Below are 16,721 nucleotides of genomic sequence, written 5' to 3' on the forward strand. Positions count from 1 at the left end.
AGCCACTGCGGACAGAGCAAAGCTGAATCATCCTGGATAAATTCCTCCCACGCATTTGATTCTGTTCATCGTCCATCAATCACTAATGAACACACGTTAATTTCTGTGTACCCGTGGAAAAAGCAGAATTGCAGTCCTGCTTCATACTAAAATACCTGTTGGCCTATTGCCGGAAAGTAAAACATCCCTCCAGCCCCACCCAAAGAGCCAGCTCATAATATTGTGCCACAAACCTGAAATCGTGACATTTCACAACACCGAAGTAAACTACGAACTGAAATCTCCCGCAGAAATCCCACGAGGCAGCATTTTTCCGAGCTACACTTCTTATTTTTAGAAACTAGGACAATTGTAAAGTGTGATGTGGGGATCAGTCAGTCCTCTGCTGAAAGGCTTTCAGCTTCCTAAGTCAGAAATAACTCAGGTTTCCTTAAAATAGCCGAGTAGATGATGACAGCCCTGTTTTTCTGTGTCATACGGGCAAGGCGCACTTCTCTCCCTTCTGCAATTTTAGCGCCGATGACAAGGTGCTGCATGACAAGCGGAGGTGGCGCAACAGCTTCTTTGGTGAAAGCTTCGAACGTGTTCGGGCCTGACGAGCAGAGGTCAAAATACGGGTCTGAAAATTGGAGTCACACGGGTCGGGAGGGTGAGAGGGTGAGAGGCTGCGAGTTTTGCGACTGGACGCCGCAAAGACGACACGACCTCCGTGAAGCTGGTGTGGACAAGCAGGCAGAGCAAGGAATCGCATAAATGAGCTGCAGTGCGTTGAACCGAACCAGATGTCGGGGGTTTGAGATCCGGGTGGCAGATATGACAAGTCAGGGATTCCTCCTGGCAATGATGCAACGATTCTGCTGGGAACTTCTGCACCATCGGCTTGAACTTTTACACATCTCGTCTCGTTTTTTACATCTACTTGAATTTATTTCACTGAGAAGTTATGTGATAAACCAGCACAAAAAAGGAGAGCGTATTTTATAGTCGGAGTGTAAGGGAAATAAATGGTTTTCGACTATTTTAGACAAATACAAATCTGACAAAACGTGCCATTCATTTGTGATCAGACTCCTATCTGAATACTTTTAAGAACCACTTGTTTTTTGCAATTCCAGCTACATGTCATTTTAAATCTACGTCTGTACTAGCGTTTCACTGCTACACACTGAGATTTTTATCCAGTCCGGCCGAGAGATTCCTCAGCAAGGTCTGGACTTTGACTGAACCTTTCAAACACTTGAATATGTTGCGGTCCAAGCCGTTTAAGTGGAGCTCCGGCTGTACATTCAGGATCGCTTTCCTCTCTGCAAGCTGAAACTCTGTTCCTCTCTCAAATGTTTTGCAACGTCAAACTGACTTTGTTCCACGATAACCCAGTTTCACTGTAACTTCTGAAGGAAAGCATGCACACAGCATGATGCTGCTGCTGCCACCACCATGTCTACCACGAAGACGGCCTCATCGGGGAGCAGAGTTCATTTTAGCGCTCTGCGAGACCAGAGTAGACAAACACTCTTTGACGTGTTTGTAGTGCTACCTAATTTGGCTTGTGGAAAACTGCAAACAAACCTTCTTGGTGAGGTAGTTGTGCCGTCAACGGCGTCTCCAGTCGTTTCTTGCCAGTTTACGTGGATGGGCAGGTTTAGTTAGATTTGCAGTTGCAACTTAAGGTTATCTTAAAGCTCTCCACAACTTTCTAAACTTGGTCTAAACCTCTGAGGCCTTCACTGAACAGCTGGATTTTATTTAGCTGAACTCAGATGCACAGCATGTATTAATTTTCTTTATATTGGTCTACCACGTAAAATCCACATTAAATACAGTGACGCGTGTGCTTTTAACGTGACAAAACGTGGAAAGGTTCAAGGGGCGTGAATACTTTTGCGAGGCAAAAGAAAGTTTTACTTGCCATTACTGGTGACTCCCCCCCCCTCCTCCCCTTCTCCCAAATAATCTGTACTCGGAGCTTCTGCAAACTGAAAGCAAAGTAATTCATAAAAATAAAACTGATATGATTTGCTCGGTTACACCCAGTACTCTGAGGGTATTAATCATTACTAAAACTTTTGGGAGAGGCTATAAGAAGGGCGTGGGGAGGTGGAGTGTTGTTTCAGCCAGCATCGGAAGAAGCGGCAGTGATTTGATGGAGAACACATTTGAATGTTAGTGACGACCTAACCCGACGAAGAAGACCCACAGCTCCTCCACCCACGGACCCCCAGCTAAGCTCCCCTCCCTCACCCTCCATTTCTAAATGTGTAATAACAAAGCATTGATCAATACAGCGGACTTTCCAGTGAGCCCGTCCAGAGACCCCCCTCCTCCCCACCATCCCCTCATCCTCTTTGTTCCCGTGCCACCGCAACCGCATCCGTGCTGGCACAACAACCCCACTTCTGCCTTTCTTTTCCTATGTAGCTTGTCGCACTCAAGAGTTAAGCCCCCCTTTCTGAGAGCCCCCTTTGCTAAAAAAAAAAAAAAAAAAAAAAAAGAAAGAAAAAAAATCCCTCCCTGCCTCCGAGCTACTTCTGAAATGTTCACGGTTTACAACCATTAAACTCAAGCCCGCTTCTTGTCCATTTCCAGATATATAAGGGGTTCTCTGTGAGCCTAAAAGGAGGAGGGTGGGGGGGCACAAAGTGCTTGTTTGTGGGTGATACAGTGTTACAGCGAGAGGAAACATGCTCGTACACAGCGACATTGTAACAAGTGGGGATTCGGCTTTTTTTCTTTTTGCGCAACAAAAACAAGTTAACTCACCACAACTCCTGCGGCGCACAGATGGGAATCCGTTCCGGGAGAAAAGATGGCCAAAAGAGAGGAGGGGACCGGGGGGTGGTGGGGGATTTTGTCCGCTCCTTCTCTTTCCACGTTTTTCCAACCCGGCCCCTGTCTCCACACCCCGGGAACAGAGAGGAGTGTGAGCGGGGTTGGGGGGGGAAGCGCAACCTGGGACACACTGCCAACACTTCGCAGTCAGTTTTTCCTGCTAAATCCAGATAAAGATGGCTCCCCCTGAAAAGCACACCGATTCTCCAGGATCTGCTGTCCGGTCGGAGGTTCCTTTGTTTGTCTCCTTGGATGGTAAAACCCCCACAGTTTATCCGCTGTATCCGGGCGCGTCGGTCGACTATTCTAGTCCGCCATGTTGTGTGTCTGTCTGCATAGGAAGAATGGGAAGGAGAGCAAAAAAAAAAAAAAAAATATTCCCAGGCCAGGCCCCGACTCCTCTCCAATCTGTTTCTCCATACCAGGCAGCGCCCCCTGCTGGTAGAGCTTCATTTTGAACGCAGCATACTGCAAGGCGCAGCAGGGGCATGTCCCAGAACATTTATTGCACATGTAGCAAGATTTATTTCCTGTATTTATTCATGCGGAAGGATACCAGTAATTATAATTTGAGACTAACTATATATATATATATATATATATATATATATATATATATATATATATATATATATGAAATTAATGGTATATTCTGTTGTTTATTCCCTTTTAAATGGTGACACATTTGTATGGAGTATGTTTGTGGGTTGTATGTCAGTTGCATACTTTTTGCAACAGCTTTGGTTGCAAAAAGTAATGGAACAACAAGGCTTGTCATCACCTGAGGCAATCTCAGTGCGGAAAGACATCAACAAACGTTTCTGCAGGCAGTAGCAAACAGATATCTATCCGTTCTTAGAGCCTGAACTCTTATCGTCCAAGATGGCTGAGCGTGCTCTGGGGTCATCTGGGGAATAGCTCCAGAATTTTGGGAGAGGAGAAGATGGGTTGATCTGCTTGGAGTCTTGATCTCAACCCCGGTGAGAACTGCTGTTCAAGCCAGCGTGACACAGCCAACATTTCTGACTTGCTGCTGCAAATGTTGGTTGAAGATTAAGATGTCATTCCCCAACAGCTGGTGACCAACAGAAGGAGGAGGTGCCAGGCTGTTTGTTGAATAAACTATTAAACTGCCAGGGTTGTGGGTTTTTTTTTTTAAACTGCAATCATCATTTCCAGTAAATGTCACCAAACTGGGTGTCACATGGCTCAGTGGTAGACCAGGCAGACAATATTTACACAAGTTTGGTACAAAAAAAAACCCTCCTTTACATCACCAAAATAAACCGTGCCCAGGTAAAACACGGCAGTGAAAACAACATTCGTTGGGCCACTTTTCTTGAAATGGAGCAGGTTTTTGTCAACTCAGTCATTTTTGAGCCAAAACTTTCAAGTGTGCGCTAAAGTAAAGATATGCAGTTTATTTAAGTGCAAGCATACATTCACATCAACAAATCATAGCCCAAGAAACTACAGAGGTCCAAAAACTAAATCTGACAGAAAATCTGAGCAACAAATCGACCATATTGGGAAAGTAAGAGCAACAATTTGATAGACACAGCCTTCTGATTTACTCAACCAAATGAGACCAAAATTGAATCACAGGTGCTTTATTTTAATTAAAAGGGCATGCACACCTTTGCAACCAGGAAGCCAGATGTTTTTTTTTAACATTTTCCTCTTTGTCAGTTAAATTTTCCAACATATGATACAATAAAAGCAATTTATTTATTATGATCAAAAATGTCTTTCTCACAAAAGCCTATAATTGTATGAGGGATAATACACTTTTGAGATATATATCACTATTTTGTATCAGATTATTGTTGATAACTTTTGCTCTGGAATGTTCTTTTTTTTTCCCCCTCAAACTTTTACCTTTAGTAACATAAAAAGTATACATAAATGTAGTTAAATATTCATATTACAGGCTTTTGAGTACAAAGTGTTTGAGAGCCAAACTTTCACTTGTGCTGTTCTGCTTTAATGCTTTAGTTGAATGAATACTAAAGAGTGAGTAAAATGTCTAATTGTCTAATATTCTATGTGTTTTACTGAATAAAACCATAGTAAAAAAAAATAAATACAATTTTTATGAATCTATTTTTTACGCATCTCCTATTAAAAGCTTTCTGGATTCAAACTTATGCAGTATGTGCAATTTCCGGTTGATAAAACATACACAAAAATTAATAAATAAAATAAAAAAGATATATTTAAGGAAGAAGTCATTCAAAGCTGATTATCTAAGTTGAGTTTGAGTTAGTCTTATTATTTCAGTATAGGTAAAAAAAAAAAAAAGCTCAATGAACTATTGAAGACATTCAGAAAACCGGCGATCAACATGTTCAGTACAGCATAATCCGTGTGAATCTCTCCAGCTCTTGTTGTCTGATAACGTACTTCTGCAATCCTGCCGGGCGACAGCAACATCAGCCATAATTCACATGTGACTAACACAAAGATTCTCATATGACTCCTACGCGGCAGATTTTCCAGCTCGCACCTGATCGGCATGTGTCTGGAAACGAGGAATAACTTAAGTTCTCTGAGGAAACACATGCTGACCAAAACCACCCACAGCTGTGATGAACCTTCAATACCACTAAATACTGCATCGGGTTTCCATTAAGAGTCATGAGACTGCTTCACACTCTTGCTGTTACGTCTCATTTTTTATTCACATCTCGCCATAAATGAAGCGATATGCTAAAACCCGACGTTAATAAATAATCAGAAGTATAAATCCACCACGTTTTGACTGCTGCCTAGTGACCTGAAATAAAGCCATCATAGGCAGAATTTTACAGTGTCAAGAAAGCAAAAGGTTGGCGAAGATGATCCATGTTTGCAGCTGTTGTTTTTCTTCAAAATATAACAACATTTTGTGAACATATTGGTACAAATTTTCTGTGTTTTGCACTGCCGAGACAGTGCGCAGTCCGTGACAGAAAGGCAAAGAAAAAGGGAAGTGTGTGTGTGTGTGTGTGTGTGTGTGTGTGTGTGTCTCAGCAGCGGACAGATTTGCATTTACAAAGCTGAGACTGGCAGGTTAGCAATGACAGCCCGGGTGAATTCATCGCATGTCGCGTAGCCCCCCAGGTCTTCGGTGCGCACCTGTCGCAGACATAAGGACAGCGTGTTACCATGTGCACAGCTGCTGCAGCACATGTCCACATTGCAAGTGTCGTGGCCTGCATGTCGGAGAGCCTTTGATACAGTCACTGTACTCACAGAACAAGCCGAACAGGACCAGTGAGTAAAATGTCGCTGGGAGGGAAAACGTCCGCTCTTCAATTTGATAAGTTGGAAACGTGTCTGTGTATCAAAGCTGTGAAAGAGAGCAAAGCCTTTCAAGTGTTCCCGTTTAGATATTTGTAGTGTACCTATTACATCTCCCTGATCTGAGTTACTTCGCAGTGCGTTTCTTGCAAACCTTTTTTTTTTTCCTTTCCACTTAACTTGCCATTGACATAGCTGGAAACAGCTGACCATGAGTGGTCAACTGCTTTATCGAGGTACTAATGTGACTTACTGTACGTGTGGTTTCAATGACTCTGCTGTTTTACAGTGAAGCCAGCAGTTTCCCATGATTCTGTAGGCCTTGACAAAACATTTCTGCATTTAAAATCACCCTTAATGATAATTTGCCATCCAGAGGAACTGAATGTGGGGTTTTCTTCTGTTGTAAGCTGCAGCCACCGAAACAAGCCGACAGATATAAACTTGGAATCTGTCACTCGGAAAATAAGAATGTGCATATTTTCTTCTGCGAGTTCTGTTTAGGAAAAATAAAAAAAATTAAAAAAACATGGCCAGTCTAGTGCTGAAGGAGAAATGCCATAATATCTTTTCGTTCTGATTTTACATTTCTGTTATATGTCAACATGTTGACAAGTCAAGGTTATGTATTCTTATAAATTAGTTTTATGAAAGCAGTTAAGTTTAAAATATCACTTGCCAGAGAGGTGCCTTTTGTACAGAGAACGATGAACGCTGACAAATAAAATCGCAAGGCAGTCATACACGAAGGAATGCTGTCCCCATGGATTGACAGTAATTCAGTGCTTTTTCTTCAGCCTATGGTGCTTTTATCTGACAAAATGACATCATAGTAGAAATGTTGGAAGCACCAATAGCCCGAATAAAAATAGAGTGAATTAAGTCAGTTTTTGTAAAGTTTCTGTGAACAGAGGGCATTACGAGTAATGCACTTTATGTAGACATATATATATATATATATATATATATATATATATATATATATATATATATGTGTATACTTTACATATGATTATTATATATAATGTAATTATATTACATTACATGTAATAAGATGATCTAGCTGCTTCACAAAGCAGCTAGATCTTTGTGAAGCAAATAACTTTCTGTAAACATGGATATGTGCAGAATATCTAAAAGGATTTCTTATCAGTAAGCAAAGTTAAAATGTAGCTCGTGACAGAAAAATTAGAAACATGGATAGTTTACGGATTTCTGCATAAGGTCCATCTTCCTTACATCAATTAGGACTTTATTTGGTTGTTTTCTTACTAAGTTATGTGTTCTTCATTACTGACTGGAATGTTTGCCTTTCTAAGCTACAATATAATGAATAAACGTAAAGTGAAAAGTCCACAAAGGCACAAGCATATCATATGTTACCATATGTTACCAGGAATGCAGCGACACTTTAAAGGGTTCCTATTCATTTTCCATTTCAAAACTCCGCACTTTTTATATGCCAAATTGCAGAATTTTTTAAAAATCTGTTTTTTTAAAACAATATTTAGAACATCTGAGTGCAAAGTATTTGAAGAAAATGCTTGGCTAACATAACATTTGATTCATTTTGATGGCATCTGAACTAAAGTAGATCCGTTTCATTTCAAAATCTAAGATTCTTGCCATTTTGTTGCTTTGTACTTGTGACATGTGCAACAACAAAGTTGAATTCTACTTCTAATTCTAATTAATCGGGGGTTTTTGAAACACTTAGTGTAAACTGATGCTTTAATACTGTTTGTAAAAACAAACAAAAATATCAATGTTTAAACCACCATATATTAGAGATGGACAAAAAACTAAAAGCTCTAAAACTGTCATTTTATTTTGGAATGTGTTTGTGCCAAAAAACAAAATACTGAAAGTCAAAATGTTAAAATATAGTTATGATGTGGCAAAAAAAAAACTTTATTTTAACCCTTGACGAACTAGAATAAAGTCTGAAAATGAAAATACTTTTCTACATCAGGTTTGGGAAAACACTAAAGAGACAACCCTCATATAGCAGCTTAGATTATGTCCATTTAGGAAAACCGCAAGGAACTGATTAGATTAAACCTGTAACATAAGTTTACCTATTAACATAACCCAAAATAATGGAAATGCTAATGTTGAGAGTGGTTATGGAGGTAAAGGGACTGCAGGCAGGGAGAGGAAACAGAAGACAAAAAATATGGGATGGAAATCTGCATAAACTGTGTATTTTTGTCACAAATCACTGCTTTTACATCAGTTCAATCACATTAAACATAAACATTGAAGGCCACTAATGTCAAAGTAAAGTAACACAGATGGGACACAAATATGGAAGTGGGGAGGGTTTTCAGTCTTAACATGCCTTCAGGTCATGTTAGGATCAAGGTCCACATTTAAGGCAACACGAGGAAGAGGAGCGGCAGGGAGGATCTTATTCGGTGGGTCGGTGTCGCAGGTTCTCCACTACTGCTTGCACAAAGTCACCAGTGGTAGAGTACCCGCCGAGGTCTCGTGTTCGAACCTGGGATGTGCACAAAACACACGTATGCAAACAGACAGACACACAGAGGTCAGCGGGGTGCAGGGTCGGACGGGAGTGACAGGAAAAGAAGCGGAGGAGCAAACGGGTGACATGAGGCCAGTTTTTTAAGGATTTTGATATTTGCCATTAGTTTCACGACAAACGGCAGGCTGGGGTGGTGGGAGCTGGTGTTGGAGGAGGTTGCACTGCTGCAATTAATGCATCAATACGAGCAACGCTGCTGGGATTCAGTAACATGCTGTACCCGTACAGTAGCATGCTTCTCGCATTCAGCACACACTAATGACCAAATCTGGGGCGGCTAAAATATTGGGCCATATTACCACAATATTTCACCAACTTTTTGTAATGTTTTGGAGAAAGTTGTGGCGTTTCATAAGGCACTCAGTGAATTTAAATTAATGCCAATTCACGTTTTGTTCACATTATTCCTGGAGGATATTTTATTGAACAGATAATTTTTTATTATTTTTTTTTATTAATCCAGGTATACCCCAGGGTAAAATTCTTGGCCTGATTATTTTCAAATAATATGCAACCAATTTGTCTGGTAAGATCTTAGTTTCTGTTTCAGGAAATGAAGCTCACTATTTGGAGACAATTACAGTTTGTTTTCCCAAGTGGCACAATTTTTGTGGAGATTATTAATTTACATTTACAAATATTAAAGTAATTATAAAACAAGTCTAATAAGCAATATATTTAAACCTAACTTGCACCGTTAGGTTGCATATATATATATATATATATATATATATATATATATATATATATAAAGTAATTTAACACAATCCTGTTCAGTCCTGTTAAATTACTATCGACTGAAGGCTAGTAGTGCAAAAAATAAAATAAATAAATAAATATATATATATTTAATTCAGTGGTGTGCGTTTTATTATTCACTACTTTGTTTGGTGTTATTGGGTCATCATGGGTGTTTTGTTTGCACTTTACTTTGTCTCTTAAACCTGTAGATCATGGACAGAAAATATGACCTGCAAGAAGTCGATAATTATGGACAACAGTGAGTAAAAATGTTAGTTTCAAACTCTAAAGAAATATAAATATAAAAATAAAGCATAATAGAAATGCACAGGGCTGACCCAGACGTCAGTGAATCAAAGGCTCTCCAACACACAAGTTATTAGTCAGGTTGTTAAATTTGCAGGTCAAGAACTGCTAATGTTACACCACAAAAAAAAAAAGTTCAGTTCAGACTTGCTCAATAAAAACAAACTGGAATTTGATTCTTATACTATACTATATGCACATGATGCATGGAAAGATAACATTTTCAGTTACTGACCTGCAAACTGGAGCATAAAAGTATGTTATTTAAAGAGCATGAGTTTCATTAATAAGCATGAATTCTTCAAACCCATCGAGTAGCACAGACATAACTATGTTACCTTTCCCTGTTTGATGACTTTCTTGACAGCTTCTGACACCATTTGGGAGTGGTACTCCAGACTGGAGCAGAATACAGTAAAAGTTAAAAGGCAGGCCAGGAAACGGCGTGTTCTGTGGCTGTTCTTAAATAGATTAGGAAACTCACTTGAGGTGCTTCAGCATGTTAGCAGCACTGAGGAGCATTGCTGTAGGGTTGGCGATGTTCCTGCCCACTGCTTGCGCAAAGGGGTGGCGAGCTCCCTGGAGGGGAAAAAAAAAGGCAGGAAATTAAGCAACCAATGAAAATGCAGTAATACAAACTGTCCCTAATGCCACGTTTCCCCCTTTCACCAAACTAATTTTGTACCCTTAAGCAAGAATGAATAGTGTGATCATTATTTTTGATTCAGGATTTGAAGAGTCAAAGTAAATGAGTAGAAAATAAAAGTTTGATAACAAGCAGATAAACTATAAGTTGACAACTGTAGGCTCATGCATTTACACTTTTAACCTTTAGGGTCCAGCATGGAACCTTGTGGTTCACCACTAGATCCGTTAAACCAGATTTAATATTGTTTATTCAAATATAACAATATCTATTATTTAGAAAGCTGTTTATTCAAGAATGTGGAATGTGTTGATGTTGATGATGAAATTTGATTTATCTAAAAACAACACAGATTAATTTATTACTTTAACTCTTGCATGTCTAGTTTCTGCCCTCACGGTGTATGCGACAGAAGCGTCACAGACTCACCAAACTTTGATTCAAACAGAAGAACTTGATTTATTACAGAAACTCACAGTTTCAAAAACAGCATATTCTGCACTGTAACTTTCCCCTGGAACGACTCCGGCTCCCCCAACCAGTCCTGCTGCCAGGTTATCAATGATATTTCCGTAAAGGTTAGGCATGACCAGTACGTCAAACTGGTAGGGGTTTTGAACCAGCTGGAAGAATGAAACAAGTAAATCTTAAATTAAAGTTGAAAAAAAGAAGAAGAAAGAAAATACAACACAAAAGACCATGGCGATACTGTAGTGTGGCGAGGTAGAGAGAAATAACGCACAATAAAAACAAGGCTGTAAATACCTGCATGCAACAGTTATCAATGATTATGTTCTCATATTTGATTTTGGGGTACAGTTCCGCCACCTCTGCACAACTCTGCAGAAACAGCCCATCGCCTAGTTTCCTGGAATAACACAAAAGATAAGGATGGACATTGCTGTAATTGTGACACAAATTGTCACCGCAATTGATAAAGTTATAAAAACCAACAGACAAAAGAAAACGAATTCAAATGTTTTGAGTAATTTGTCCTAAAGAAGCCCTCACATGATGTTTGCTTTGTGAACTGCTGTGACCTTGCTTCGACCCGTCTTAGTGGCGTAGTCAAAGGCAAACTTGGCGATGCGTCGTGACTTCTCTCTAGTGATAATCTTCAAACATTCGATCACGCCGGGCACACTCTACGAACAGTTACACGGTGATGGTTTCAGTTGAAGAACAAGAAAAGAAAACTACAACATTCAACTAGAGTTATTAGATGCGTTTCTCAGGTTGTCTGGCGGCAGTAGACTTGACGGGAACTGTTTACCTCGTGCTCCAGGGAGCTGTACTCCCCCTCGGTCTGCTCACGAATGATGACGAGGTCCAGGTTGTTATGGCGAGTGCTGTAGCCGGGCAGGCTGTTCACATGGACCACGTTAGCAAACAGGTCCAGTGTGCGCCTGGGGAAACAACCGAGATGTATGGTGACGTTTAAACGCAGCAGATACACATTTTTATTTTATTTTTTTAAAGGGTTTCTAAGTAATTACCTTAGTTTCATTTCAAAAGACGCCAACTCCCCTTTGTTCTCCATTGGGGAGTGAATCTTTCCTGGTTGACAAAAAAAACCCCAAAAAAACATAAAAAGCAGATATGCTAAAGTTTATTATGCATTATAAAGTTACAGCAGATATTTGGATGGATGGGTGGATGGATATGACAAAAAAAACCTGATTAAAATCATAATCACAATCCTGTTAAATTACTATCTACTGAAGGCTAGTAGTGCAAAAAAAAAATCTAAAACAATAAAAACCTAATAAAGTCTTTTGCTATACGTAACAGAATGAATATTTTGCATCAGGATTATTTTGTGAAACTTAATCACACACACAAATTCAGACAATATTTTAGAGCAGAATATACGGTAAGCAGTGTTTATTAGATTTATGCTATTTGTAGTTCAGAGCGCTTTATACTTGCAAAAGGCTTCCGTTACGTTGACCAAGGTGTCACTGTTTTAGCTGCTCTGTGTAATCACAGCCTCAGACAGAATGCTGGCAGTCCAATAAAAATGACATGCCAGTAACCAGTCAGCTGATCCAGAACGTCATGAAGAGTGAAAACACCCAGTTACATGTAAACCATTAGCTGCCAGGCGGTGCAGTGGCAGCTGAAGGAGAACGCTGATCTTACAGCTGGTTTAAATGTCCCTGCCTTACTTTCCATCTCTTCTGCTCAAGCAGATCGTAATATGTCTGAGGCAATGTGTTAAGTGTTACAACAGCGCCTGCTGCTGGATCGGAGACTACAGGATGCTTCAAAGACAACTGAGCGGACCCGGATCTTAAAGAAGCTTTCGCAAAGACGAGAGTTAGAAGAACAACAATACCCTTAGGCAGAGGTAACAGAATATATTGTCAGAGTTCAAACATATCTATTACACTCCCCCATGAAATGAAAGAGAAACAATTTAAAATCTGTTGCGTTTCACAATAAAGTGAATATGATTTGGATGCCAACTCTATTCTTTGTTTTATTCATGGCAAAAGTTTGGAACAAGTATGATTGGATGGATGAATCTTTTTAAAGTCTACAAACAGATTTTGTATACTTATCCAGACTTAAAATATATGTGGATGACATTTCATGCTCTATCAGACCCATATGAACCCACTTTATGACACATTTCAAATCACATATTCTTAGTGACTGAAGAGCTGCAGAAAAAGAGACCCTACCTTTAATAGCCACTTTGTTGCTTTTCATCGAGTCCAATAATTTCTCCAATTTTTCGTCAGATGCCCTGTTCTGCACTTCACTCACAAAGAACTCATCGAATTCAATAGGGATGTCACCTGCCTAAAGGAAAAATAACATTTGTATTAAAGAAACACCAATATGAACCTATGAAGCTGTCAAACTGTCTCGATGTTAATATCACTGACTCTGACTGCACATTCTATGGAAACAGGAGGGAGGAGGCCATTACTCCAATGCTGTACCTTAAAGACGTCCTTGACTGCAGTCATCAGCTCAGGTCCCACTCCGTCACCTGGAATCATAGTGACTTTGAAGGTACTATCAGCACGGGCTGGTGAGGTTTCGGGTCCACAAAGATTTGCAGAAACACTTAGAGGTCTAGAGACCAGCTGATGTAAGCGGGCGCCTCCCAGGCCCTAAGAAATGTCAACAAGCACAAAGTTACAGCAGCAAATTGTGAATAGATAAAATTTTTCCACTATCACAAAAATTTAAAAACATTTAAAAAAAGGGGGGGAAAGCTGGGATTTTCCATTGTTTTTCTCCTGCAATAAATTACTCAAATCCCAGGAGGGTTTTTTCCAAAGTGAGCAACTTCAACAATTCCAACCTTTCCGCGTTTAATTTTAAAGATATGAAGCTCTTATCTGACTTGACTTGTTCAGAAACCGCAAGATGTAAATAATGATTTACATATGATTGCAGGATACTTGCGCAAATTCTCTGTTTGCATATAAAAACGTTGTTGTTTCATATTACAGTACTAACAACTGCATACAAGTAAAGGTGAAACTGGGGATCATCTTCTCCCATTAAAAAAAAAACAAACTAACTCCTTCTTTGCTTGTGCACACAGTCTTGGCCAATAAATCTGATTCTGACGTGTCATATTTAAGCAAATGTGCTAATTACACAAACTTTACTGTTTTAAGTCATTTATGAGATGCAGCTCCACTTAGAGATAAAGTAATCAAATACATATTACAGTGATGCCTGTGTGATAAAAGATCATCATCCAAAAAAGCCACGGGTGGATGGGTGGGTTAGCTGGACGCTAGGAGGGATGAAGGGTGTGGTCGTGGGTGTGACTTTGAAGTCCAACCTTAAAACAGGTAAGAAAACCTTCGACTGTTGAAAATTAGATTGATCCGTTACTTTGATATTTTCCAGTTATATAACAATTAGCAAATAAATAAAACTAGCATGATCTCCCAGAACGGCTGAGATACTTTTAATAACTAACAGATACAATACAGGAAGATAATTCTGCTCTATTGACCACCAAAATTAGAAGAAACCGTTTTTGTTTTGTTGTTAAACTTTGCTATGGTGTGTCTCAATTCTCCGAGGGGGCTCTTGATTAGACACACATGACACAAGTTGAAGTTTCCTGCCGTTTCTGTGACAGCTGAAATAAACCCCTTTGCCTGAGCTTGACCAACCTCACTTCTCCGTTCTAACAGATGTAATAACCCTGTTAAACTGTCAGCACCCTCGCAGCACTCACCTTGGCCAATGCTACTACCGTTCCTCTCAAGGCGGCCGCCATAGTTCCTAGAGAAGCTGAATGACTTCTTCTGTGGCAGATTGCTGGTGCAATGCCCCAAACCACGAGACAACACCTCCCCCTTCAGGACACGCACTGAATGACGTATTTCAGGACAAAGAAGATCATGTTGAAGAAAGTTATTATTATTATTATTATTATTATTATTATTATTATTATTATTATTATTATTATTATTATTATTATTATTATTATTATTATTATTATTATTATTAATTTGTTTCTCACAATCACACAAAATGTAATTATTTCTCATTAAATTGTGTGTACAATATATATGGATGTTCCTGGATGTTTCATCCTGGACAGTGGCTCTCACACTCACTAGTTCTCTGCCTCCTTCCTTACAGCTCGTGTACAGTATCTGGGTGCTGGATTTGAGGTGGAACCCTCCATGCATGGTTAGTAGCTTCCGAGTCCGTGGTCTTTATCTCCTTCATTGGCCATCTAATTATTTCTGCAGGGTATCTGATTACTGGTAAGGCATAGCTGTTTATCGCACGGATCTTGTTCTTGCCATTGAGCTGGCTTCTCAGGACTTGCCTTATTCGTTGGAGGTATTTGGCTGAGGCTCCTTTCATCGAGGTTGTCATTTGCTTGTGGTATTCCCAGGTACTTGTAACAGTCCTCAGTGTCTGCTATTGTTCCTTCTGGGAGTGAGACCCCTTCTGTGTGCACAACCTTCCCTCTCTTTGTAACCATCCGACCACACTTCTGTAGTCCGAATGACATCCCAATGTCAGTGCTGTAGATCCTGGTGGTGTGGATCAGTGAGTCAATGTCTCGCTCTCTCTTGGCGTACAGCTTGATGTCATCCATGTAGATGACATCAAGCTGTCATATATATATAAAATAGTAAAAAAAAAAAAAAAAAAAAAATATATATATATATATATATATATATATATATATATATATATATATATATATATATATATATATATATATATATATATATATATATATATATATTAATTCTGTCTCTGGATACAGTTGTAGCCCTTGTGTGTGTCTGAGAGATAAACATGTGTAATTTTAAGATTCTCCTAATATTATACTTTTCTGTAGTTTCCTGTGTGTGTTGTCCTATTTGCATGGAATGGTAGATCTGTGTGCATTTTGATGGTCTTATGCTTACACATAGCTGGTACATGTGTACTTGTCAATCCATGTGTGTGCATAATTATTTAAATATGTGTGAATATATGTGCATATTTGTGCAGTGTTTATGCATACTGTACACTGTTTTTGTTTGCTATAGAAAGAAAATATCGTTCAGTTACAACACAATGAGCAGAGCTTAGTTACTTTAATGGAAGTTTCTTTTAGGATTCATTTTAAAATTCTTATGTTTGTTTTTAAATCACTGCATAATCTTGCCCCGGCTTACCTCTCTGAGCTTCTTCACCCCTATCTGTCTCTCAGGTCCTCAGATCAGCTGCTCTTGGATGTACCGAGATCCAGAAGGAAGCTCAGAGGGGACAGGGCTTTCTCTGTCATGGGTCCTAAGTTTGTATCAGCTGTGGTTGTCTTAAAGTGCTTTATAAATAAAGTTGGAATGGTATGGTATGGTATGGTATGGTATGGTATGGTATGGTATGGTATGGTATGGTATGGTATGGTATGGTATGGTATGGTATGGTATGGTATGGTATGGAAGCTGGAAACAAATATTTCCTTCTCCACTGGGAAGCTTGCCAGCCAGGACCAAGACATTCTGATAGAGAAGATATTAGGGAGCCAGCCTGAGAACATAAAACCTAAGCCTTCAGGTTATACGTAACCAATGTATATGCTGGGATGTTCTCACACATGAACATGATCTACATCAGAAGCGTCCAAGTCTATCTGGATCTGTCAAGTGTTTTGATTCATCTTGTCAAACCCACCTTAAAGTAATGGGTCTGTATGGCTCTGGTGAGGGAATTCAGTCATATTGATTCAGGTGTTTTGGAGAAGAGAAGAATCGACAAGTTGCAGGATGGTAGATAAACAGAACAGGATTTTGGCGCCTCAGATCTACATCATTCAATTGTTGATCTGATTGTACATTTAGGGCTTCTGTCCTGCAGAACGATCAGTGGCCTCAGTCTTAA

General features: G+C 39.5%; 2 protein-coding genes and 1 long non-coding RNA gene across 4 annotated transcripts in view; 1 reads left to right on the forward strand and 2 right to left on the reverse strand.

Annotated features, from left to right (window-relative positions):
* The window catches only part of ptpra (protein tyrosine phosphatase receptor type A), a 31,283-nt gene extending 28,095 nt beyond the window's left edge, over positions 1 to 3,188 (reverse strand). The window contains exon 1 of the mRNA XM_008409510.3: positions 2,761 to 3,188. The gene's annotated coding sequence lies outside the window, so the exon portion shown is untranslated. The remainder of the gene's footprint in view (positions 1 to 2,760) is intronic.
* A 271-nt stretch (positions 3,189 to 3,459) lies between these two features.
* On the forward strand, positions 3,460 to 3,963 carry LOC145551738 (uncharacterized). Its single transcript, XR_014087630.1, has 2 exons — positions 3,460 to 3,809; positions 3,905 to 3,963. It is a non-coding gene; the product is annotated as an uncharacterized LOC145551738 (long non-coding RNA).
* A 267-nt stretch (positions 3,964 to 4,230) lies between these two features.
* idh3b (isocitrate dehydrogenase (NAD(+)) 3 non-catalytic subunit beta) lies at positions 4,231 to 14,717 on the reverse strand. Of its 2 annotated transcripts, none has more exons than XM_008409512.3 (11): positions 14,566 to 14,717; positions 13,301 to 13,474; positions 13,037 to 13,157; positions 11,846 to 11,906; positions 11,623 to 11,755; positions 11,361 to 11,494; positions 11,115 to 11,217; positions 10,826 to 10,972; positions 10,188 to 10,282; positions 10,042 to 10,102; positions 4,231 to 5,946 (listed from the first exon to the last, which is right to left on the reverse strand). In XM_008409512.3, exons 1-11 carry the CDS (start codon positions 14,605 to 14,607, stop codon positions 5,860 to 5,862), a joined length of 1,158 nt encoding a protein of 385 aa, XP_008407734.1. In that variant the 5' UTR covers positions 14,608 to 14,717; the 3' UTR covers positions 4,231 to 5,859. The 2 variants fall into 2 exon arrangements, with proteins under 2 accessions (XP_008407734.1, XP_008407733.1); XM_008409511.3 differs by lacking the exon at positions 4,231 to 5,946 and adding an exon at positions 8,289 to 8,611.
* Positions 14,718 to 16,721: the final 2,004 nt, after the last annotated feature.

Source organism: Poecilia reticulata, chromosome 5, assembly GCF_904066995.2.
Source record: "Poecilia reticulata chromosome 5, P_reticulata-male-v2, whole genome shotgun sequence".
In the NCBI taxonomy this organism is placed as follows: domain Eukaryota; kingdom Metazoa; phylum Chordata; class Actinopteri; order Cyprinodontiformes; family Poeciliidae; genus Poecilia; species Poecilia reticulata.

Bases quoted from the DNA above. Each gene is read 5' to 3' on its own strand.
- idh3b (XM_008409511.3), bottom strand. From the start codon at position 14,607: ATGGCGGCCGCCTTGAGAGGAACGGTAGTAGCATTGGCCAAG. The intron at 11,495-11,622 runs GTAAACAGTTCC...AACTGTTCGTAG, and splicing joins ACAGCTCCCTGGAGCACGAG to AGTGTGCCCGGCGTGATCGA. The intron at 10,283-10,825 runs GTGAGTTTCTGT...TTTCCCCTCCAG, and splicing joins AATATGCTGTTTTTGAAACT to GGAGCTCGCCACCCCTTTGC.